Source organism: Fukomys damarensis, unplaced genomic scaffold, assembly GCF_012274545.1.
Source record: "Fukomys damarensis isolate Sample0158 unplaced genomic scaffold, DMR_v1.0_HiC HiC_scaffold_35, whole genome shotgun sequence".
Taxonomy (NCBI): Eukaryota; Metazoa; Chordata; class Mammalia; order Rodentia; family Bathyergidae; genus Fukomys; species Fukomys damarensis.
In genome coordinates, this window is record NW_022900947.1 from 37,175,900 (window position 1) to 37,201,512 (window position 25,613).

The following is a 25,613-nucleotide window of genomic DNA, read 5'->3' on the forward strand; positions in this document are numbered from 1 at the left end:
AGATTCTCAGCATTTGTTATTCTTTTTGCTGCATTTGTTCTTATGAAACTTCTATATATGTTCTGTTTGCTTTTATTGAATAATGGCTATATTTAAAGTACAGATCTGAATTTGTTGGATTAATAGCTTTATGTGCCATGGGTAATGAGATCCCCAAAGTATGGATTTTATAATCCATTACTGTTTTTGTAACTTTTTTCCATGCTGAGACAAAGGACTTGGCACCTAAAGACAAAGAAGGAAAGATTTGTTTCAGCTCACAATTTGTAGAGGTTTCAGTCCATAATCACCTGGCTCCAAGGCAGGGTGGCATGGCAGAGGGGCATCATAGAAATGAAACACTTCATGGTTTTGAAGGCAGAAGGCAAGAGGCAGCAAAAACAGCAAGCAGCAAGTGACAGCAGCAATCCTGTTTCTGTCCCTAATCATCTGTCCAGTCTACACGCCTCTGGGCGGCAGCACTCACACCCAGGGTGGGCCTTCCGTTGTCCGTACCCAGAACTATGCCAAACCAGTCAATGGTAATCACTCACCTTTAATCCTGGCATCACTCTAGGTCCAGCCACCTCTGAAAAGCCCCACCTATGTCCGCTTTGAAGCTCTGGGGACATTTAGACACAAGCTGTAACAAGTATATTTGGTGAAAAAAAGTCAGAAACTTGAAAAGTCCCTCTAGATGTAGCTTTGGATGTGGTTCACTTAGAAATAACTCAAGCCTCAGAAGTAGCAAAAAAATATTAAGAAAGAAATTATTGGAGTAATGAGTTGGAGATGAGGAAAAAGTAGAGTGTGGGTCAATTATTTTTTGAGAAGCTTTATAGTCAGTGGTTAAATGTGAAAAATTCAAAGGGCTGTGCAAAATTGAGATTTGACTTTCTTTTAAGGAAAGAGGCATTTTGAACTTACCTTATGGCTAAAAATAAAGTGCCAATGAAGGAATATTTGAATGTATAAAATACAGGAATGTGAGAAGCTTCTGAATTATATGGTTCAGAATAGTTTTAAAAAGAAACAGAAAGGTTAGTCTCAAGGAAAAAGCCTCTTAGGCTTTCCAACTTGTTTTGAGTCTTGTTTGAATCTGTTAATGTTTGGATATACAAAATGATAAAGGGTTAAAAATATTAATTATGAATTTTCTGTTAATTTTTTAACTTTTAAAAAGAGCATAGCACTCCCTTTTTTTTGTCATTTGTTATACAACTCAAGACTATTCCACTCAAATACACACTGATACATATTTCATAAAACCTTACATTAATTAAAGGATGTCCCAAGCCAGTGTCTAGAAGAATAATAAATAGTTCATCCAGGTTTGTTAGATTCTACTAAAATTCTGTTTCATGATGTACAAGATCAACTTACACAAACACAGGAAAAGACAAAATAGTCATTTACCTTTTTTACTTCAGATCCGGAAGTACTTTATTGACACCTTTTTCTGTGTGTGTTGCAGGGCTGCCAATTTATATTTTCTCTTCCTTGTTGTCCTGAACTGGGTGCCTTTGGTAGAAGCCTTCCAAAAGGAAATTACCATGTTGCCTCTGGTGGTAGTCCTTACAATTATTGCAATTAAAGATGGCTTGGAAGATTACCGAAAATACAAAATTGATAAACACATCAACAATTTAGTGACTAAAGTTTACAGTAGGTAAGTACAATAGGAGTTTCCATAAGGAATATACATATGTCATTTAGAAATATGTTACTCTTCTATCCCCTTGGTGTAGCCAGGACCCTTTTCGAGTTGTTGTTTACAACTAATATTTCTTAAAATTGTACAGTGAAATCAAGGCAGGTGTCAAAGGAAAACAAAAGTGTGTAAGCCACTGTCCACCCAGGACTTCACAAAAGTTTCTATGACTAATGTATAGTGGAATTCATAGAATGAAATTTCAAACACTAACAAGGAAAGCAAGCAGGTAATGTTCAATTCTGGATGCCATAATCCAGGATTAGGAAGAGGATGAGATATGAATAACAAAAGTTAACTTCAATGGATATGAAAAACATAGGAAGGGATATGACAAGAGCTACTTACAGATGAAAAGGATGGTGAAAAGTAAAGTCATTTTCGTGAATGAAACTTGAGTCATTGCAGTGCAGCAAAACATCATTTATAAGAAGAAATGTATTTATGAGCATATTTTGAACTTTCAGTATTTATAAAATAGAAATTTTAGCCAAGAATAAACTTAGTTAAAATGAATGTTGAACTATAATGCATATCATATGCAGATCCTAGATTTTTATTTTTATATGTAAGTTAATACTTAGTAAACAGTATGGACAAGTATAATTTGTCTTTAATTTTGTAAGAGCCATAGCAGAAATGGTTAGGAAAGGCATGTTTGAAGAAGTGATTTTAGGATAAAACTTGCAGAATTCTGGATTTTGTTTATTATTAGATTTTTTAAAGTAGCTTTCACAATATTTGTTTTAAAATCTACAAAGAAAAGAACTATTTCTTCTTTGGAATATGGTGTGAGATATTTAAATTAATTTATTTTAATTTTTCCAATATTTGTGTCTACTCTAAAGAAAACCAGAAAAACTAATATATTAAACAATGAAATATTACAGTATAAGTCCACAATCTGCATTTTAAGACCATAGAACATTTTACTTTAACATGTCTATGAATCATTCATTAATATTTGTGTACTTCTAATAAACCAGGAAAAGAGATAAAAGGTTGACACTGATTTTTACTTTAAAACAATAGCTGTGAGAAATAATATTTTTAAATTATTATATAATGAGCAACATCCAGATTTTGGCCAATTTTTTTTTTTTTTTTTGGTACCGAGGATTGAACTTGGGTCCTTGTGCTTTCAAGGCAGGCCACCGAACCACTGAACTAAATCCCCAGCCCCAGATCTCTCTTACTTATTTTTTTGTTTGTTTGTTTTTCGTACTGGGGATTGAACTTGGGTCCTTGGACCTGCAAGGCAGATGACAGCACCACTGAGCTAAATCTCCAGTCCTTTGGCCAATTTTAAGGTTGCTCACATACTAACAAATTTAACAAATAGAAAGAATGCTTATTATATATACTTCTACATATAAACTCTTGTATACAAATAATTGTTCATTTTTAGTGCTAGTTTACAGCTAAAGTGTGGATTAGACCATATTTTCATATGAGATTATATGCTTCTCTAGGTTTTTATAAAGTAATTTAATTCTAATTGTCTCACTTAGTATCTATGTAACCCTGGGTAAAATCTATAAACTATCCAAATACCTAGTTTCCTTCATTATGAATACAATGATATGACATTAAGCATCATAGCTAAGCCTCTTAAGTATTAAATAAAAATTAGTCATCCAGATTATTATTGCAGCTTAATAATAATTGCTAGCTAGAGTTTATGTTGATCACATCATCATTTAATCAATGTTTGAGAGTTTGTAATAACTTTGCACTTTTTTAAGATATTAAAATTGCCCAATAGGAAGCATAGTATAACTTTTTCCTCAGATGTCCTTTTAGTCCAGCTCTATTTTTGGATAATTTTGCACATAGGAAGAGCTGCACTGTCCTAGTCATTTATTTAAAATCAATTCTAAGATATCAGTTTAAATTGCATTTCATTAGAGATTTGGATAATTTTAGGTCTTTAAACCTATGTTCTATGTAATTTACTTTTGTTCATTGCTGCAGAAGAAATAATGCTTATATTTCCCCCAGTTGTTCTTGGAACAATTAAGATAATCTTATAAAGAAATAAAGGTAGGCTATAAAAACCATCCCTGTTGATTTAAATATACTCACTTATATTCCTGTGAATACAAAAAAAATCACTTAAGAGAACAAATTATTTCTCAGAACATTGAGAGTGAAAGGGACTATTAAATTTAGGAAGCGTTTGGAAGAAGAATATTAGCATTTGTATGCTGATAATTTGGTTCTTACTTGTAATATGTGGCCTTGCACAAGGTGCTTCATTTCTATGGGTAAACAGCATTTGAAATAATAAACACTTGTTTAGAAATTAACATTTAAACTCTACTGCACGCCAGTTAAATTAGAATGATCTGGTATAGAAAACCTAACTTTATTTTTTTTCTCATTGAGTTTATTGCTACTTTTTAAATATACAGTACAGTTGCATTTATCATTTGGATCTTGTAGCTTTACATGATATATCTTGGTTCTCACTTTTTCCCCATATCCCTGCCCTCCCTTAACCCCCTCCACCGTTCCCTATTTGCAAAGACTTTGTTCCCATTTTTTTTGTTTTCACATATTTTTTCTTTTCCCTTAATTCCTTTCCCCTACCTTCCTACTTCCCCTACATCTTTAGCCCTTTTCTTCCTATTTTACATTGTCGGTTGGATCTTATTTATGCTTTTAGTTTTTCACACCTGAGAAACTATTTGGTATTTTCACATGTGTGTCTTATTTATTTCACTTAAGAGCACGGCCTCAATAAGCATCTATTTTCCTATGAATGACTCTAGTTTCTCATTCTTTGTGGCTGAGTAGTACTCCATTTTATAGAAAAACCACATCTTCTTTATCCAGTCTCCAGCTGATGGGCAATTGTGCTGTTTCCAAGTTTTAGCCATTACAAACTGTGCCACTATAAACATGGGTATGCATATATCACTGTGGTATAATTCTTTTGGAAAGATACACAGCAAAGGGATAGCTGGGTCAAATGGAACCTCTAGTCCTAGTTGTTTGAAGTATCTCCATATTGATTTCTACATTGGTTGGACCAGTCTGCACTCCCACCAACAATGAAGAAGGGTTCCTTTCTCCCCACAACCCCGCCAACATTTGTTATTGGTTGATTTCTTGATAGCAGCCATTCTTTGTGGAGTGAGGTGGAATCTCAGTGTTGTTTTCATCTGCATCTCTTTAATAACCAATGATGTGGAACATTTTTTCATATATTTATTTACTGCTTTTAATTCTTTGCCTGATAAATGTCTGTTGATTTCAGATGCCCATTTTTTAATCAGGTCTTTATATTTGGGGGGGCGTGATTTTTTAAAATTCTTTATATATTCTAGATAATAGTTGTTTGTCTGAGAAGCAACTGGTAAAAATATTTTCCCACATTGTAGTTTGTCTCTTAGCTCTGTTAGTGGTTTCTTTTGCAGTGCAAAACCTTTTTAACAAGATGAGATTCCAGTTGTTGATTCTTTGTGCAAGTTCCCGTGCTACTGAGGATTTGTTCATAAAGTCTTTTCCTATGCCAGTGTCTTCCAGAGTTCTGTCTAACTTATCTTCCAGCAAGTTTAGTGTTTCTTTTTTAATATTTAGATCGCTAATCCACTTGGATTTTATTTTAATGAAAGATAAGGGTCTAGTTTAAATCTTTTGCAGGTGGAAATCCAGTTTTTCCAACACAATTTATTAAAGAGGCTATCTTGCCTCCACTGAGGATGTTTGGCTCTTTTGTCAAAGATGAAGTAGCTTAGTACATCTGGGGTTGTTTCTGTATCTTCCAATCTAGTCCACTGATCCTCAGGTCTTTTTCTTTGCCAGTACCATGCTGTTTTTTTCACAGTGGCTTTGTAGTATAGGTTCAAATTGGGAATTGTTATACCCACTGCCATATCTCTGTTGCCTAAAATTGCTTTTGTTATTCTAGGTCGTTTCAGGTTCCAAATGAATTTTTCGATTATTTTCTCTAGTTCTGTGAAATATATTTTTGGAATTTCAATTGGGATTGCATTGAATCTGTATAGCAGTTTTGGTAGTATGACCATTTTCACTATGTTAATTCTTCCTACCCAGGAGCAGGGAATATCTTTCCATTTTATTATATCCTCTTCAATCTCTCTTTTCAGAGTGTTGTAGTTTTCATTATGGAGGTCTTTTGCTTCTTTAGTTAGATTGATTCCTAGATATTTCGTTTTTTTTGATGCTATTGTAGAAGGAATTATTTCCCTAATTACTCTCTCAGTGAAGCTGTTATTTGTGCACAAGAAGGCTGTTGATTTTTGAGTGTTGACTTTGTATCCAGCTACTCTGCTGAAAGTGTCAATTAAGTCTAAAAAATCTTTTGGCAGAGTTTTTGGGTCTTCAGTGTGGAATATCATGTCATCAGCAAATAATGACAGTTGAATGTCTTCCTTTCCTATCTTTATTGATTTGATTTCTTTCTCTTGTCTAATTCCTGTGGCTAATGTTTCCAGAACTGTACTGAACAGGAGTGGTGATAGTGGGCATCCTTGTCTTGTTCCTGATTTTAATGTGAAGTTTTTCAGTTTTTGGCCTTTTAATATGATGTTGGCTGTTGGTTTTTCATAGATAGCCTTTATCAAGTTGAGATAAAGATCATCTATTCTAATTTTTACAGGGTTTTTATCATGAATGGATATTGAATTTCGTCAAATGCCTTTTCTGCATCTATCGAGAGATCATATGTTTTTTTGTCCTTGACTCTGTTAATATAGTGTATTACATTTATTGACTTACGTATGTAAGTCTGCTTCTGAGGCAGGCAGCGGAACCACTGAGCTAAATCCCCAGCCCTAAAATTCACTTTTTAATGCGCAATTATCCAGGTTTCATTAGGTGTCTTCAGGAGTGAGTGTAGCTGGCAGGAAATGAGTGCTTGAAAGGATGGACTCTGCAGTGACCGGCCTTGCTTCAAATCCCAGGGCCACTTAGCTGCTCATGACTGCGAGCAAGTCACTTAGCTCATTAAGGACAATGTCAACCATAGAACATTGGTACAAAAATTAAATTAGAAGATATCTAGAGGGCATCTTATTCATCTTAGTTGCTTTGTATTCAAAGATAATTCACTTATTTTAATTTTTTGGAAACATACTTGAAAAATGAAAAAAGAATGATTCATATTCCCACCTTTTCTCCCTTTAATTTTTGCTTTTTTTTTTTATAGAGACAGCATCTCAATATGTCACATAGGTTAGCCTTAAACTTGCAGTGACTCTGCCACCTGATTCCCAAGTACAGCAATTATAAGCATGCATGACCATGTCCAGCTCTCTTTAAATTTCATAAAGGAAGAAGTAGATGCCCACATTCTCCATCCCTTGTTTTTACTTCTTTCTCTACACCTTAACAGTTTCCACCCAAGTGAAATCACCATTAATAGTTCAATTTGTATTATCAGCTTTTCCCCTTGCTTATGTAACTTTCCCCGCTCTGTCTTCTGTGTTCTGCCTTGCTTGTCCATTAGCTTCTTTCCTATACCTTTTGTGCATGCCCAGTTCTCTCCTCAGTATTTCTCTTTGACTCACTTTCCTTTGTAGTAGCTACTTTCACCTTTATTCTTCTATAGTAAGACTACTGGAGTTATTCTGCTGTCCAACTTCAGAGCATTCCCTGATTCACTGGAGGCCATATTTTCTCCTATACTCTCCCTATCAGCAATTTCATATTATGAGCTTTCCCCAAGGTCAACGGACCTAATAACCAGATATTATTGGATGCTTTGGTCTTTACTGTAGAGGTTTCCTCTGTGGCTTTTTGACTATGATTACTTCCTCTTTAAAATTTTCTTCTCTGATATTCCTTCCTTTTGCATCTTCTTTTTTAAATCTTTATTAAGTTTATTGGGTACATTTCAGGTATACAGTACACTTACATTTATCATAGGGATCTTGTACCTTTACAGTACTTATCTTGGTCTTATTTTTCTCCATTCCCCAGCCCTCCCTTCAGCCCCTCCACCCTTCACAGCTTACAAAGACATTGTTTCCATGTTTTTCCTCATCACATTTTTTTCTTTTCCCTTTTTATCTTTCCCCATTCCTCCCACTTCCTGCACTCTTTTAGACCTTTTCTTCCTATTACATAATATCAATTATACATTTTGATACTTTTAGTTTTTCACACCAGAGAAACTATTCAGTATTTACACATGTGTGACTTACTAATTTCACTAAAGAGTATGGCCTCAGTGTGCATCCACTTAGCTATAAATGTCTCTAGTTTCTCATGCTTTATGGCTAAGTAGTACCCCACTTTATAGAAAACCCACATCTTCTTTATCCAGTCTCGAGTTCATGGGCAATTGGGCTGTCTCCAAATTTTAGCTGTTGTTAACTGTGCCTCTATAAATGGATATAGTTTTAATCTTTGACAAGTTGAAATCCAGTTTTTCCAGCACCATTTATTAAAGAGGCTATCTTTCCTCCAGTGAGGATCTTTGGCCCCTTTGTCAAAGATGAGGTAGCTGAGTATGTCAGGAGTTATTACTGCATCTTCTAATCTGCTCCACTGATCCTTGGGTCTGTTTCTTTGCCAGTGTCATGCTGTTTTTATCATAGTGTCTTTGTAGTATACTTTCAAGTTGGGGATTGTGATACCCACTGCTGGTCTCTGTTGCCTCAAATTGCTTTTGCTATTCTAGGTCTCTTCTTGTTCCCAGTGGATTTTTGGATTATTTTTGCTAGTTCTGTGAAATATACTATTGGGATATCAATAGGGGTTGCATTGAATCTGTGCAGAAGTTTTGGAAGTATGGCCATTTTCACTATATTGGTTCTTCCTGCCCAGGATCAAGGGATGTCTGTCCATTTTCTTATATCCTTTTCAATCTCTTTTTTCAGAGTGTTGTAGTTTTCAATGTAGAGGTCTTTTGCTTCCTTCGCTAGATTGATTCCTAGCTATTCCATTTTTTGGATGCTATTCTGAAAGGGATTGTTTCCTTAATTTCTCTCTCAGTGATTCTGTTATTTGTGTACAAGAGGGCTATTGATTTTTTAGTATTTACCTTACATTCAGCTCTTTACTGAATCTGTTAAGTCTGGAAGTCTTTTGGGGGAATTTTTTTGGGTCTTCTATGTAGAGTATCATATTGTCAGCAAATAATGACAGCTTAACTTCTTCTTTTCCTGTCTTTATTGCTTGTATTTCTTTCTCTTGTCTCATTTGCTATGGCTAAAGTTTCCAAAACTGTATCGAACAGGAGTGGTGATAATGGACATTCTTGTCTTGTCCTGATTTTAGCATGAAGATTTTCTTTTTTTGCATCTTCTTTCACTTCTCTATCACCATGAAATTTCTTTTCCTAAGAAATATTATATACTTACCTAGTGTCAATGCTCTATTTGTACCTCAGACTTCCAAATCTGTATCTTTACTCATGAGCTCTAGGTCAGAAATATCAAATTGCTTAACATCTTCAATTGTATACCCTACATCAAGTAAAAACTCAAACTGAATTTGTTATGTCTCCTGCGATACAACTGGTTGCTTCTAAATCTGAGACTTAGTGAAAGACACCACACATTGCCCCATCATCTGAGTTGGAAACCATAGTGTTATCCTTGATAGCTGATTTGCATGGAGTAAGTCAGAAAACCTGGTTGTCTCTGATACATAAATAATTCTTATGGGCAGGGGATTTAGCTCAGTGGTTCGGTGGCCTGCCTCGCAAGCGCAAGGACCTGAGTTCGATCCCCGGTACCACACAGACAAAAAAATAATAATAATAATAATTCTTAACTTCATCTCCTTCTGTTCATCTGTGTTGCTACTACCTTAATCCCAACTGTCATCATCTCCCCTTTGCATCATTTCAGTAACTTTCCATTGATCTCTTGGCCGTTTTTATTGCTACCTAGGCCACTGCCAAACAATTCACCGATTATATGTTTCAGGAGTGAGTAAACAGAAGTAGGCTAACATCCTTCATCTTGGGTACTTTCAGTGACACTCCACTTCTGTGGAATGTAATCCCTGCTCCTAGTTATGTCATACAGGGAAGAGCTTTCAAAGTATGATTTCTGCCTGCCGTTTTGATTTTGTTATTTCCCTTCATGGAATAATGAACTGGTATGCAGAGACACTAGAGAAAAGTTTGGAAAAGAGAAATGAGTGATTGATTTGCCTGCCTCCATAAACTAACAAACTCTTTAGGTGGTCAAGGATTCCTTTCAGTTGGATCCAAACTACATTAAGTTTTGGGAAACTATATCCCGAAAATATATATATATATAGTTTTGGAAACTATATCCTAAAAATGTCTTACATTTGTTTAGCCCTTCAAGATAAATATTTTTGAAATATCTGATATAATTTGTATGGCAGAAGATGTACAAGTACTGGAGGCATTACATTTAATCTAATTAAACATTTTTAGTATGTGTCACACAGTTTTGAAAATGTGAATATTTAGCACCATAAATATAATAGCCAATAACTTTTCTTTTAAAATAATTATCTTCAGTGACAAATATGTACATCTGGGAGACAACGGGGAAATGTGACAGATCTTTGTTGCGTATATTTGTCAATGACATAATATATGAAGTATTATTGAACTAGTTGATGGGACAGTCTACTGTACACATTTCCTCATTTTCTTCTTAGGAAAATGCTTAAAAGAGAACAATAAATATTTTGGGCCTAAAAGGCAAGAGAAGTTTGACAAAATCTTTGACATAAGACAGAATCTTTAACTGCAAATGATGTGTCTTTCCTTTAAAAAGATGCATAGAATGGAAATACTATACTTTGAAAGAGATAATATTTGTCATTCTCCTTTCCAAGGATCAGCTGCAATAGACTCGGGACTCTTCCAAGCAACACAAATGACCCTCAGTATCTGAGAAGGGAGGGCTTGAGTGGGACTGGTCCTAGGACCCCACAGAGATGTTCAGTCTCTCATGAAAAACGTGTACTACTGCACACAATCTGCTCACATCTTCCTGTACACTTTAAATCATCTCTAGAGTACCAATGATACGTAAAGAATGATAATGTTATGTAAATAGTTGTTACACTGTATTATTTCTGAAATAATAGCAAAAAAAGTCAGTGCTTGTTCAATACTGACATAATTTTTTAAATAAATATTTTCAACCCATCATTGGTTTAATCCTCCAATGTGGAACCCATAAATATGGAGAGCTGACTTTATTCCTATTAATTAATAATTAGAGGTGTTAACATGGTGATGCAATGATTTTAAAAATATTGTGTTGAGATTTTATTTCATTATATTTTGCTAAATTACCCACCCTATCTCATGATGCGAAGCTCTCTCAGAGCACAGGATGTGATCTGTGCCCCACACCCCCATTCTCTGACCAAAGAGCAGCAAGCAAGATTGCTCTGCATAATGAATGGTGACTTAATTTTATTCTATAATTGCACTCGAATAATGCATAATGACTCAAAATCCTACAGGCAAAAAAATGAAAAATACGGCTTACTGACTAAATTTTCAGATGAAGAATTTGCAGAATTTAGGCATTGCCAATTCTGAGCTTCCCTTTTAGCATCTAATATAGACTAAAATTCACTCTGAGAGTTTAAGCAAACTTGCAATTATCCACTGAAATAAAAAATGAGATTGTATATGTTTTCAGCTGAATGTGTTTTAAATTTTTTCACTTTTCAATTTTAGGAAAGAGAAAAAATATGTTGATTGTTGCTGGAAAGATGTCACCGTCGGGGACTTCATTCGCCTCTCTTGTAACGAGATCATTCCTGCAGACATCGTCTTACTCTTTTCCACTGATCCTGATGGAATCTGTCACATTGAGACTTCTGGTCTTGATGGAGAGAGCAATTTAAAACAGAGGCAGGTGGTACGGGGTTATGCAGAGCAGGTAAATAATGTGTTCTCAGCTGGTGATTTAATTGTGTTTTCCAGAAAATGACTTAGCTCATTTCCACACTACAAATAGAGATTTTTAAATTCATTTTCACCATTGACAAAATAGAATCCCTGCATCCATTTTTCAGATAACAGTGGATGTGTATTATACTTTTTAGATAATAGGATAATATGATTTTGAAGACCAAACATTTCATTCTGACAGTCGTATCTGTTGCAACAGAATTATAAGAACCTGACAGAGTTAATCCGCAACTTGGGAAATTATTTTGGAATAGAAATAATCACCTACTAATTTGCTTGTGTTAATCTTGGATTTCATAGCTCATATTTTGTTGATCATTGTACCTACAAATATGTATTACTTACCAATTTGTTTTAAAACTTTTGTGATTTGTCATGCCACATCATTTCTGGATCTTTGGCTGCACTGTGCTGAAGGAAGCAAGAACTTTGAAAATAGATTGGCATGAATTTGAATGAATCACAGCTGTGCCATTAATCACCGTGTGACTTTGGGCAACTTAAACACTTTATCCCTGCATTTTATCTTAACACGAAAATCATGTCTCCTTCATAGAACTGTTGTAAGACTGGTGTGAAAACATCACATACAGTATACAAAGACTATTTTCCCTCCCTCTTTTTGTGGAAGCACTTGAGATTAATATTTAAATTTTAATGGTCTTTTTATATTGACTATTATTGTGTTGAATTTTCTTTATCATATACTAGTGAATAAAAAACAATTTGAGCCTTTTAATAGCATTACCTTTAATAGATTTCATCTTACCCCTTGGACCCATCTTTCTACCTATGGATTTCACTGAGACCCTCTGTGATTGGAATGCTCTTGCACTTAGTTTCACTGTCATTGTAACTAGAAGTTTTGCATATAAGATGATGGTAAAAAGTTTTGCACAACTCAAAATGTTATAACACCACTACATGGTTGCTTTGAGGTTGATGCCAGTCCATTAAACTAAAGCATACTTTGTGTTCAGTTAAGGATGAGAACTCTAGAATCTATTGATCTGAATGGTAGTTCTGATCTAAACACCTTTGAGAACCTTAGAAAATTCTTATGCCTGTCTGTCCTCATCTGTTATGTAGGTTGATTTGTAGTTCCTATCTCATGGGGTTGTAAAAAAGAAATTAGTACATCAATTTAAAGTGTGTGATACAGATTCCAGCATATCAAAAAGGCTCACTAAACATTTATTATTAGTAAGCTAAATCATGTAACTCACCTTTTCCATTTTTACTAAAATATACATATTTCTATTTTAGGAGATAAATTAATATCAGCAGTATTATTTTTAGCCAAAAAGCCATATAAAAATAGAACAAAAGGCACAAAGTTGATGTGGCTTGTTCTTTTTTTTTTCAGTAGCAGGGATCGAACTTTGCACTTGCAGGGAGGCAGTGAAACCAGCGAGCCAGATCCCCAGGCCCAGATGTGGCTCATTCTTAATGAAGCCACACTTCATAAAAATGTTCTGCTTATGTATCCATAGCTTTCATAAAACATTCTGAAATTATCTGCTGATCCATTACAGAATTTTGTGAGACATTGATGCCCTTCTTATTTTTTATCTATAGAATTTGGCTAAGTAGAATGCATGTGCACTTAAAATATTTACATATTCGCTCAATTTCAGGAACTATCTGTGGTTAAAGACTAGAAAGAAAAGTATTTTCAGTGCCGCATTGATTAAAAAAAAGTATTTAATGTATGAGTAGAAACCCTCTTGACAGTCCCAAGTGGACTCCAACATCAGATCCCCATCACCTGCAGTTGTTACAGCTCTAGGACTATTCTGATCCCAGTTAGGATCCCAGAATGATGCCTCTATTTTCTTTCATCTGGGCAATTTATGGCATAAATCTTAATGGCCAGAAAGCCTTCATGCTATCTCTAGGGTTCGTGAAAGCAATAAAATACTTAAATATCAAGGGTTTAATCTTGAATTCTTCGTTTTTTGTGATTCTTTTAAAAATACTTTTAGGACCCTGAAGTTGATCCTGAGAAGTTCTCCAGTAGGATAGAATGTGAAAGTCCAAACAATGACCTCAACAGATTCCGAGGCTTCCTGTGAGTGATACCTGGCCTACCTCTGTGAGCATGAATGGGGTTGTCCTTCACTCAGTACATTTTTGTGCTTATCCTCAAGTTAAGTCGTTGCATGGCATAAGTTTAGCCACCTATAAAATTTGATTATCTTAATCTGTTGGGATTTTGGGGATCTTGGGCAGATGCTTCATTTTGTGGGGTTTTTTCCAAGCAAAACATTTATTGGTACATTTTAGATATACATAATGATGCACTCATCATAGGGAATTTGCTCCTGTATGTGACATATCCCACCTCTTCTTCCTCAGTCCCTCTTCTCCTCTTGACTCCCTTTCCCTCCCAATGTTCAAAAGCTTTGTTTCCATTTTTTCTATTTTCACATTTTTCTTGTCCCTTCCTTCCTTTCCCCCTTCCATTTGAACAAGTCTTCCCATTTCCCAATATCTAGTATACATTTTGTTCCTTATTTCCACTTTCAGTTTTTCACACCAGAGAAAAATGTAGTATTTAAACATGTGTGTCTGATTTATTTCTCTTAAGAGTATGGTCTCAAGATACATTCATTTAGCTATAAATGTCTCAAGTGCACCCTTCTTTACGGCAGACTAGTATTCCATTGTTAAAAAAAAACATATCTTTATCCATTCATCAGTCAATGGGAATTTGGGCTGTTTCCAACATTTAGCTATGACAAATTGTGCCACTATAAAAATGGGTGTGCATATATCACTGTGGTATGATGCTTTTAATGCTTTCAGGAAGATACCAAGAAAGTCAATAGCTGGGTCAAATGGAGCCTTTAGTTTTTGTTCTTTGAAAATTCTCCACACTGATTTCCATAGCGGTTGCACCATTCTACACTCCCACCAGCAGTAGAGAAGGGCTCCTTCTCCCCCACAATCCCACCAACATTTGTTATTCATTGATTTCTTAATAATAGCCATTCTTGGGGCAGGCATTTAGCTCAGTGGTTCTGCTGCCTGTTTTGCAAGTGCAAGCTCCTGAGTTTGATGATCCCCAGTACCAAAAAAAAAAAAAAAAAAAAGAATCAAATGGAATAATAGCCATTCTTTCCGATGTGAGATGGAATCTCAGTATTGTTTTAATTTGCATCTCTCAAATGACCAGTGATGTTGAACATTTTTTCATACACTTATTTACCATTTGTACTTCTTCATCTGAGAAGTATCTGTTCATTTCAGATCCCCATTTTTGGATTGGGCCTTTAAATTTGGGAGCTCTGATTTTTTGAGTTCTTAAAATATTCCAGATATTAGTCTTTTGTCTGACTAATGGCTGGGAAAAATTTTTCCCACATTATAGATTGTTTCTTCACTCTGTTGGTAGTTTTTCTTGCTGTTTAAAAGATTTTTACTAAGATGAGATCCAGGTTGTTGATTCTTTGTTGATTCTTCCTGTGTGATCAGGGTTTTGTTTGTAAAGTCTTTGCCTATACCAGTGTCTTTAAGAGTTCTACATATTTTATATCCCAGCTGATTAAGTGCTTCTGGTTTAATATTTAGATCTTTGATCCATTTCTATTTAAGTTTAGTGCATGGTGAATTCAAACAAGAGCAACAGTAAAACTTTGCTCTTTTCACAATCCTAGAATTTCTTCTAGTGTTACAAGAATATCTTACACAGTGCCCTTATTAAGCCCAGGGCCTCTTAATGGTGGCTGAACAGAACTGATGTATTATATGCTAGGGTGAGGTTCTCTTTCAGATTTAGAATAACAGGTAGACAATTCTGGTTGGCAAAAATTAGCCAGTGATTTGAAAACATATCTGAGAAAGATTATGGGGAGCCATGACAGTATTCATTCCGGAGGCTTCCTGTGACATCCACTTTCTTTTTCAAAGTCAGCTGGAATTTGGGATCTTGACTCTAATCTTGGCTTCTTCCACTTAAGTGCATTATGACGCTGAGCCAAGTTATTTACTTTCTTTGATCCTTAGTTTCCTGGCTTTTACAAGGAGACAATTAGACCTGTTTCACAGTAGTAACTCATAGGAAGAGAAAAATGCCCATCTCACTTTGTATTAGTACATATTTGCTGTACATGATGTTCACATTCATCTTAGGGAGCAGGTATATGTACTTAGCAAATTTTGATTCTTTTTATACCTCCACCCCTCCGTATCCTCCTCCTTCCCTCAATCTCTGCATCCCCTTCCCCTATTTTCATATAATGATTACATAATTTACTGTGGGCAGTTGGTGCACATACATGACACATTTTAAATCATTTTACACCTCCACCCTGGTGCTCTGTCTCTTGCTGTTCCCCCTTTCCATTTGCATAAGTTCTACCTCTTTGATTCCTTCTATCAGTCTTTTATTTTTCTCTTTATTTTGTTTGTACTTTGAATTACTCAAAAGAGAGAAAACATATGGTATCTAAGTTTGTGTGTCTGGTTTATTTCACTTAGCATTATGTTTCAAGGTATACCCATTTTCCTAAAAATGTTTCAAATTTATTCTTCGTTATAGTCAAGTAATATTCCATTATGCATAGATACTACATTTTCTTTATTCAGTCATCTGTTGATGGCTATCTAGGCCACTTCCAAGATTAATCTACTATGAATTGTGCTGCCATGAACATTAGTATACATGTATCACTATAATATAGTATCTTTGACTCTTTGGGAAGATACCTAGAAGGCGAGTAGCTGAGTCAAATGGAATTTCTATTTTTAATTTTTGACAAATCTCTGCACTGACTTCCATAATGGTTGTACCATTTTACCCTTCCACCAACCATTTAGAAGCGTTCCTCATGTACCATAGCCGTTCCAGCATTTGTTACCTATTATTTGATTTCTTGATAACTGCCATTCTTTCTCATTTTTTTGAGACTGGAATTATCCTGATATCATGATCCTAATACTAAAAGCAAATAAAAACATTTAAGAAAAAATTAATATCCATCTTGAACATAAATGCAGACATTCTACACAAATTTATAGCAAATCAAATCCAACAGTTATTAAAAAAGAACCAAGATTAATTATGTAAAGGTGCAAATTTCTAATGATGACTATCATTATATTGTATACATTAAATGTACCAATAAAATTAATTTTTAAAATCTGATGAAATTCATAGATTTCAAGAAGCTACAAAAAATTAGTAGAACTAATAAGTGAGTTTAGCAATGTTTCACAATCCAGATAAACTAAAATCAATTATATTTTTGTATGCTAACAGTGAGCTATCAGATATCAGAAATTTTAAAATACAATTTATAGTAATATCAGAAAAAGTAAAATAAAAGACCTGTACACTGAAAACCACTATTAGACTACTGAGAGAAATAAAAGACTTTAATAAGTGGAGAGATATATATTGTTCCTGGGTCAAGACTCAACATTGTTATGATGTCCGTCTTTCCAAAAAACTGATCTGTTATTAAGCGCAATATCAATCAAAATCCTAGCCAGTTTTTTAAAAATCAAATAGCTTATTCTAAAATTCGTATGGAGATGTAGTGAGACTATAATAATTAAAACAATTTTAAAAGAACAGGAAAAAGTTAAGGATAGCACCATGTGATTTCAAGACTTTTCTTGAAGTACTAGGAGCAAAATAGTGTCACTTTGGCATAAAGATAAACAACAGATAAACATAAAAGATTATGGAGTCAGAAATAGACCCACACATTTATGAACAACTGATTTTTGGCAAGGGTACAAAAGCAATTTAGTGGAGAGATGTGACACTGGAACAGCTGAGTATCTATTTTTTAAAATTAATTTCAATCTATACAACATTAATTTAAATAGGTATCCTAGACTTAATGTAAAGTAAAATTATAAAGCTATTAGAAAAAATATACAAGAAATCTTTGTTACCTTGTGTCATACAACAATAATGTCTTATGTACAACACCAAAGGCATGCATGCATAAAAGGACAAAAATCAACAGGTAAAAGAATTCATCAAACTTGAAAACTTCTGCTGAACAAATGGTGCTGTTAAGAGACTGCAAAGACAAGTTCAAGGTGGGAGAGAATGTCTGTGATGCATTCATTTGACACAGGACTGATTTTAAGAATACCTAAGCACCCTGCTGGCTTTCTGGCTGTACAAACTGTCACTTGCCTCTAGTTCTTGGACACTGTTTATCTGCCCTTTGGTGGTCACGTGACAGGATCCTCTGGTGTCTGTATGTTTTGCCATTTGCTGCCCTGCAAATGGTTCTGGTTCTGTTGGAGCAGTCTGCCTGTTCAAATCCTCGATGCTGCCTGCCCCAGCATTCAGACTGGCCTGCGTCTGTTGAGGTCTACCCTAATAGGCGGCCTCAGCAATTTCTAGAGGAACATTCAATAAGAGAATCCAGCCTAAATAGACACAGTGATTTTGTTGAGGAATTTGTTTGATCCACCACAGTAACACTTTATTTTTTACCTGTTTTGTGGTCTGTTTCCAAAACCAACAAAATTGAGATGTTCAAGCTCAAGTAAATGACACTTTCTCTGATCGTCTTACTCTTGGATAAACCTGATATCCTTCCCTGTTTGTACCCACAGGAATCTACAAACTCTATCAGATTTCTGTCATTATAGCTATTATATCTTCATTACTCTTACATAATTCTTTATCAAACAATGAATTTCAGACAATAGGAGCTGAGACTCTATGTTTGCTGGGCACATACGATAGATCTTACAGGACTTCTTGAATGGAGCAAGCATGTGACCATACTTCACACCTTCAGAGTACATCTGGCAAGGACATGTTTGTAGTTTGTAGCAAGTGCGCTAAAATAGAAGCTGGCTTTGTCTAAAGGTGATAACTTTAAAGTGAAATAATGCTGAAAAATAAGGCTTACAGAGGAGGAAAGCTAATGCTAAGATATTTTGGAAATGCTGCATTTATGTGTTAAATCTGTCAACTTCTACACTGAAGTGCACTGCTTAGAAAACGATCTAGTTTCAAAGCTGAAATTATGAGGACAATTTCAATGAGTGAAAAATAGTACTTGTGGTTGCTTAAATAATTCCAATAATTTTGCTCTGTGCTTTTCGTCAACCAGTCAAGTGATTGCTTTTATCGCTTTTCAATTCTTTATCACAGAAATTTTGCCCCTGGAGGGCACCACCCAGCCTTCACTGCTTCACGGTGTTGCCAGCCTTGTTCACCTGTCTCCTGCTCATTCCCACTTCTGCACTGCACCATCACCATGCACTGCATAGCACACGAAGGCACCAGTGTCCACTGCGCCATCACCATGCCCGAGGGAAATGGAGCCATTGCTCACTTGCGTGCCATGACTTTGTTCAAATTTCCACAGTTGTCTCAAAAATATTTTTTTCTCATTGAGCTTATTGGTACATTTTAGGTACACAGTACAGTTGCATTCATTATTGGGATCTTGTACCTTTACATGATCCATCTTGGTTCTCATTTTTTCCCCATTCCCCTGCCCTCTCTTCACTCCCTCCACCCTCCCTATCTGCAAACACTTTGTTTTCTTTTATCCTTTTCTCATATTTTTTCTTTTCCCTTCTTACCTTTCCCCTACCCTTTCTATGTCCCCTACTCCTTTAGCCCTTTTCTTCCTATATGATCAAAAGTATTTTCAACACTCTTTTTATTCAAGGTCTCCAAATTATTTTTGGCTGATAAATTCTTAAATTTCCTCTCCCCAAAAATTGGCTTGTTAGTTTATAAAATTTACCATTTTCTGCCTTGAGCTGAATGTCTCCTCCCTATGCTGAGCTCCTCCCTTTCCCACCCCGTCCCATTCATTTCTTGAGTACAACAGATCATTTTGCTCACAGAATTTGTTGTATTTGCAATTTGACTGACTGCATCTTTGCCCTGGTGTTTCTCTTACGTTCTGTCAGTTGTCAAGGGTCATCTTCAGAATCCAGTGACGGAAGTGAATTGTCTCCATTGAAAATAACAAACATAGATAAATGTCTAAATATGTACATACTCCATATTGTGTAGAGTTCTAGAGGCTTCCTCTCTGATGCCTTGATAAAGGCTTGTGGGGCCACAGTTTCTTTTCCCATACATCAGGAGGCTGGGCATTCCTTTGATCCATTGTCAGACTGGGGTTGTTACCTTTGCCTTTTCATTATAAAGTTCCCTATCAGCTTTTCACCTAACTAATCACTGCCTTGCTTTCAGCAAAGTTGAAAAGGATAATTTTCTCATTCTATTTTTTCCTCACCAACTGTTAACTGTGTACTAGAAAGACAGTGTGTGCTAGGAAAGCAGATCCTTATTTGGAATATTTTTGAGTATTTATAGTAATAGAAATTGGTAAACAATGACTAATGGAAAGCAATGGCAGCTAGAAACTTATGGTAGCTTTCTCCTAGCCAATGCGAGTAAACCACAAAAGTGAATGGACCAGATTTGAAACCTTTCCAATAAATGGCTTAACTTGTTCCTCAGAGTCAGGAACATTCAAGAGGCTGATTTCTATGTTTATATCCACACTTTTCCATTTTGAAATAAATCTCCATGCTGTCTTTCTTACAGAGAACATTCCAACAAACAGCGTGTGGGTCTCAGCAAAGAAAATTTACTGCTCAGAGGATGCACTATTAGAAATACAGAAGCTGTCGTAGGCATTGTGGTTTATGCAGGTTGGTTATACTCCTAATCTGCATCACTGTCTCCTCTGTGCTTTTCTGCAAGGTACATTGCTTTACTTATTCCAAATGCAATCTACAGAAGCAGAAAGTAGATTTTGTCTTCACAGACTGAATCAGTGGTCTCTCTTTTTGAATTGACTCACAAAAGCAGGCTACAATACTGATAAATATACAACTGTCTTAGCCAATTGTTGGCCCGAGTAATTTTTAAATATAATATTTACTACTGAATTTTAATTTGTACATTTTCTGATACACTGTGTTACCTGTGTAGGACACGAAACCAAAGCAATGCTGAACAATCCAGGGCCACGCTATAAACGCAGTAAATTAGAAAGGAGAGCAAATACAGATGTCCTCTGGTGCATCCTGCTTCTGGTTATAATGTGTTTAACTGGTGCATTGGGTAGGTAAATTTTATTATTTGCTAACAGCTCTTAAAATAGTAATTTTTTTCAAAACAGTATTTGAGAATGTTTGACTTCTGTAAGGGCTATTTCACTTGTCGATATTTTTTCCTCATGTCCTTATCTTTCATACTTAGACCTGCCTGAAAAACATTGTTGTTGACTCTATCCATTTGTACTTTGCCACAGGATGTACGATGAGATTTAAGGAAAGAGAGAAAGGAACAGGAGATGCTGTAGCTTTTTTAACTTGAACACGTTTCTAAAAACAATGGATATTCAACCAAAATGAATACTCTCATTACTTCTTCTTGAACAATAAGTTCTACATTTACATCACATATGTATAACATTCTTTTCATCTCTATGTATTTTTTGAAAGCTCATGGAATATGGTTGAGCAGATATGAAAGTGTGCTCTTTTTTAACATCCCAGAGCCTGATGGACATATCGTATCACCGGCATTGGCAGGGTTCTATATGTTTTGGACCATGATCATTTTGTTACAGGTAATTTCCATCCAACTTACAGAATTTTAAGATCTTGCATGCTATTGAGCTATTCGCTTTCTTTAACTTAATTTAATATTTTTTAAATTCTTTGACTCCTCAGGTCTTGATTCCCATTTCTCTCTATGTTTCTATTGAAATTGTGAAGCTTGGGCAAATATATTTTATTCAAAGCGATGTGGATTTCTACAGTGAGAAAATGGATTCTACTGTACAGTGCCGAGCCCTGAACATTGCAGAGGATCTTGGACAGATTCAGTACCTCTTTTCTGATAAGACAGGAACCCTCACTGAGAATAAGATGGTTTTTCGAAGATGCAGTGTGGCAGGATTTGATTATTGCCATGAAGAAAATGGTGAGTAATGGCTTTGCACAAAAAATCACTAACATTTACCCTTTTTGTTAACTGCTTAAATACCTCATAATTTTGGCATAGATGTTCTGTATTTAAAATTTGACTACTGCATTTATCCAAATAGCCTTTCTGTACAATTCTTGTTCCTTTAAAAGTTAGTAGGTACTAAGTGATATATTACTAAATGATACAATGACCTAAACAATAAGTGATAAACGCTAAGTGACACTGTGAAATAGATACGCTGTTTTAATTATCACTTTATCATTTAAGATCTGTATCATTTGCTATCATTCAGTATTTCTCTCACATTGTATAATACTCCATACTATTCAAGTTAATGTTTGTGTCATCTTTGCAAATTTACAGTATTTGTAGCATTTCCTATGGTATCACTTAGTATTTGTATCATTGTATCACTTGGTATTTGTGTTACCATTGAGATAGTCTGCTAAATAAATGTATGTTTGACAGTGTAGAAAAAGTTAGTAGGTAAAAGTCAAATCAAAGAATCTGCTGCCACAATTTCTTTGAATGAAGAGTGATTTTAATTTGGGTTTCTCTTAAGGCCATCGATGATGAACATTTTTTCATATATCTATTAGCCATTTGTACTTGCTCTAAAAAGTGTCTATTCATTTTGATTGCTCATTTTTTTCATTGAGTGTTTTCTTTTTGGGGAGTCTAGTGTTTGAGTCCTTTAGAGCAAAATAGAAGAGAGATAAATATGAAGTAGAAAGAAGTTCAAATTCTTCCCCAAATTATATATTCCATTGTTTTAAAATATTTCAATCCATATGCTAACTTGTTTCATTTACACTAAATGTTTATCTTAGTTTGTTAAAAACAAAGTTTGTGTTATCTGCCTTTTTCTTTTTTATAAGTTTTTTTGTTGTTTATGTGTTGTATTCAGTAACTACTTTGAAGATAATAATACACAGTGTAATAACTATTGTTATTCTCTTACTATTTGGTTATAAAATGTTTTATTTTTTTCATAAAATAACAAAAAAGAAGAGTGAATTACAAATGGAAGGAGAAGGTCTGAATTGGTAAGGTGACAATGATAGATATCATTGCATTATAGATACTTCTTAGGGTCTAATATAACTATGGACTATTTCTCTGAAAATTATTTTGAAAATACTTGTAAAAGAACTCTAAGTTCTTCTAAGCCCTGTCATTTGGCCCCTAGATAGGCACTGAAGTTTAGTTAAGAATTGAACTTCTGAATGAGAAATTAGATTCATTCATAGGAAAATGGATACATATTGAGGATATACTCCTAAGTCAAATAAGTAAGTCACACATGTGTAAATATTGAATAGTTTCTCTGGTGTGAATAAACTATAATAGTACATAAGATCCTAATGTGATAATTAACAATGTGAAGTAGGAAGAATAGGGCTAAAGGTGTAGGGAAAGTGGGAAGGGTAGGGGAAAGGTAATAAGGGAAAGGAAAAAAATAGGAGAAAATGGAAAAATGGAAATAAAATGTTTGTAAATGGGGAGGGGGTGAGGGAGTGAAGGGAGGGCAGGGACAAGGGAAAAACATCAGAACCAAGACCTGTCATGTAAAGGTACAAGATCCCAATAATGAATGTAACTGTACTGTATACCTAAAATGTACCAATAAACTCAATGAGGGGAAAAAAAAAAGAATTGAACTTCCAACTCTAAGAAAGTGAACTTACAAACTCCAAGGTTTTTTTAAGAATTAAATTTTGTCAATTTTTTTTCTTTTTCAATTTTGTTCTTTATAAGAGTAATATGTGCTCCTGATAACAAATTATCAAACCCATCTAAAACCCTACTCTCAAGAGGTTAACCACCAGTAACAGACTGGTGAATATATAACCTTCCATTTCTTATTTAATATTTCCATATGTATGACACACACACCCTGCATAGAAAATGGAAATGGGGGTAGTAGTAAGAGCCAGTTTATTCTAGAACTTAATTCTGAGACTTATTATTTTAATTAAATGAAAAATATGTAATAGTGTATCTGTGTTTTATTGACCAGTGACTTGGGGCTTTGTTGCAAAAGTATTGCTCAGGAGCTCATTCTCTAAAGACTATTGCTGCTTGGAAAGAACCCTTTACACAGATGAAACTGAACTAGAAACATCTGACAACACCATTGTATATTTTAGCAACTTACAAGTGTGGTCCATATACTTACTAACAGCATGAGCAACACCTGAGAGTGTATTAGAAATACAGTAATTCGGGTCCCTTTTGGAGCTTCAGTTAAAATCTGCATTTTAATAATACCTAAGGTGATTAATTTACATATTAAATTTTAAGACGCTTCTTTAAAAGACTGCTGAAGGGGAATACCCCTTAGAAAATCTTTTCTTTATAGGACGCTTGTAGATTTACAGAAAATTACAGAGAAATATAGAGATCTAGTATACCCTCATACTCAGTTTCCCTTATTGTTAAAATTAGTCATGTGATACATTTATCCTAAGTAATATGCGAATTTTTTTCCCTTTTTTCTTTATTGATACATTTTAGGTATACGATACAGTTGCATTCATCACTGGGATCTTGCACCTTTACATGATATATTCTGGTTCTTATGTTTTCCCCATTCTCCTGCCCTCCCTTCACCCCTTCTGCCCTTCCCTATTTACAGAGACTTTGTTTCCATTGTTTTCCTTTTCTCTTATTTTTTCTTTTCCCTTCTTAGCTTTCCCCTACCTCTCCCACTTCCCCTACCTTTAGACATTTTTCCTATTACAAAATATCAATTATACATTTTGATTCTTATTTACACTTTTAGTTTATCACACCAGAAAAATTATTCAGCATTTACATGTGTGTCCTACTAATTTCACTTAAGAGTATGTCCTCAATGTGCATCCACTTAGCTATAAATGTCTCTAGTTTCTCATTCTTTATGTCTGAGTAGTACTCCATTTTATTAAAAAAAAATCTCTAGTTGATGGGCAATTAGACTGTTTCCAAGTTTTAGCTATTACAAACTGTGCCGCTATAAACATGGGTGTGCATGTATCACTGTGGAATGATTCTTTTAATTCTTTTGGGAAGATAACCAGCAGAGGAATAGCTGGGTCAAATAGGATCTCTAATCCTAGTTGTTTGAGGTATCTCCATACTGATTTCCACAGTGGTTGCACCAGCAATGAAGAAGGGTTCCTATCTCCCCACAACCCCACCAGCATTTGTTATGGGTTGATTTCTTGATAGCAGCCATTCTTTCCTGTGCTATATCAGTTCAGGATGTCCAGGTGATTGATTATCAGACTTTTCTACCTCATTTCCTTCAGAATTTGCCTTTGATGAACAGGCAGCCTTTCACTATCTATCACCTTTAACTGTGTGAATTAAATCAAAACCAAGGAGAGCTCAGAACAATGTGCCTCTGTGGTATGAATCCAGGTACCAGCCCAGCCAGGAGGCCAGAGGCACGTGGGAGTGGGGAGCGGTTGCAGGCACCTGCACAGCTGCACCTCTCATGGTTCCTCTGCAGAGGCCCAGAGGGGTGAGGCTGTGGATTCAGGCAAGCTCCACGAAGCTGCGTCTCTCATCGTTCCTCTGCCAAGGCCCGTACAGTAATATGTGAACACTGATGCATCGTTTTTAGTTGAAAAAATCCATTTTTCATTAGCTTTTCTTTAGTTTTTGCCTGTCTTTTTGTGCCTCAGTATGATGTCTAACTGTCATTATTTAGGCTCCCCTGGACTTGACAGCTCTTAGACTTTTTTCTTTTGGATACACTTAACAGTTTTGAGGGGCACTATTGTGGAATTTTGTAGAATGTTCCTCCGTTTTGGCTTTCTGGAGAGTGCCTTCATTGTGTCCAATTTGTGAATCTCTTATACATGGGAACCTATTGTACTTCTCAAGAACAAGGATTTTGGAATCAGGCCTCTAATACTAAGTCCCACTTCTACTACTTACAAATGTGACCATGGACAGGTTATGTAATTCCTTAGAACTTCAAATTTTAAAAAGGCTTTGATAACATAATCTACCTCTTTGGTTAAGAGACAAGATCCTTCATGTGGAGGCACTTAAAACATGGCACAGTGTAAGTCACCCATGTGTCGTAGCTGCTG

The 25,613-nt window shown here is 35.2% G+C and overlaps 1 protein-coding gene across 2 annotated transcripts in view; it reads left to right on the plus strand.

The window, feature by feature from the left end:
* The window catches only part of Atp10d (ATPase phospholipid transporting 10D (putative)), a 96,202-nt gene that overhangs the window by 31,033 nt on the left and 39,556 nt on the right, over positions 1–25,613 (plus strand). For both annotated transcript variants that reach the window (XM_010640194.2, XM_010640193.3), the window contains exons 3-9: positions 1,454–1,648; positions 11,346–11,550; positions 13,568–13,653; positions 20,134–20,240; positions 20,524–20,655; positions 21,039–21,166; positions 21,270–21,522. In XM_010640194.2, coding sequence (XP_010638496.1) covers positions 1,454–1,648; positions 11,346–11,550; positions 13,568–13,653; positions 20,134–20,240; positions 20,524–20,655; positions 21,039–21,166; positions 21,270–21,522 — 1,106 coding nt within the window. The remainder of the gene's footprint in view (positions 1–1,453; positions 1,649–11,345; positions 11,551–13,567; positions 13,654–20,133; positions 20,241–20,523; positions 20,656–21,038; positions 21,167–21,269; positions 21,523–25,613) is intronic.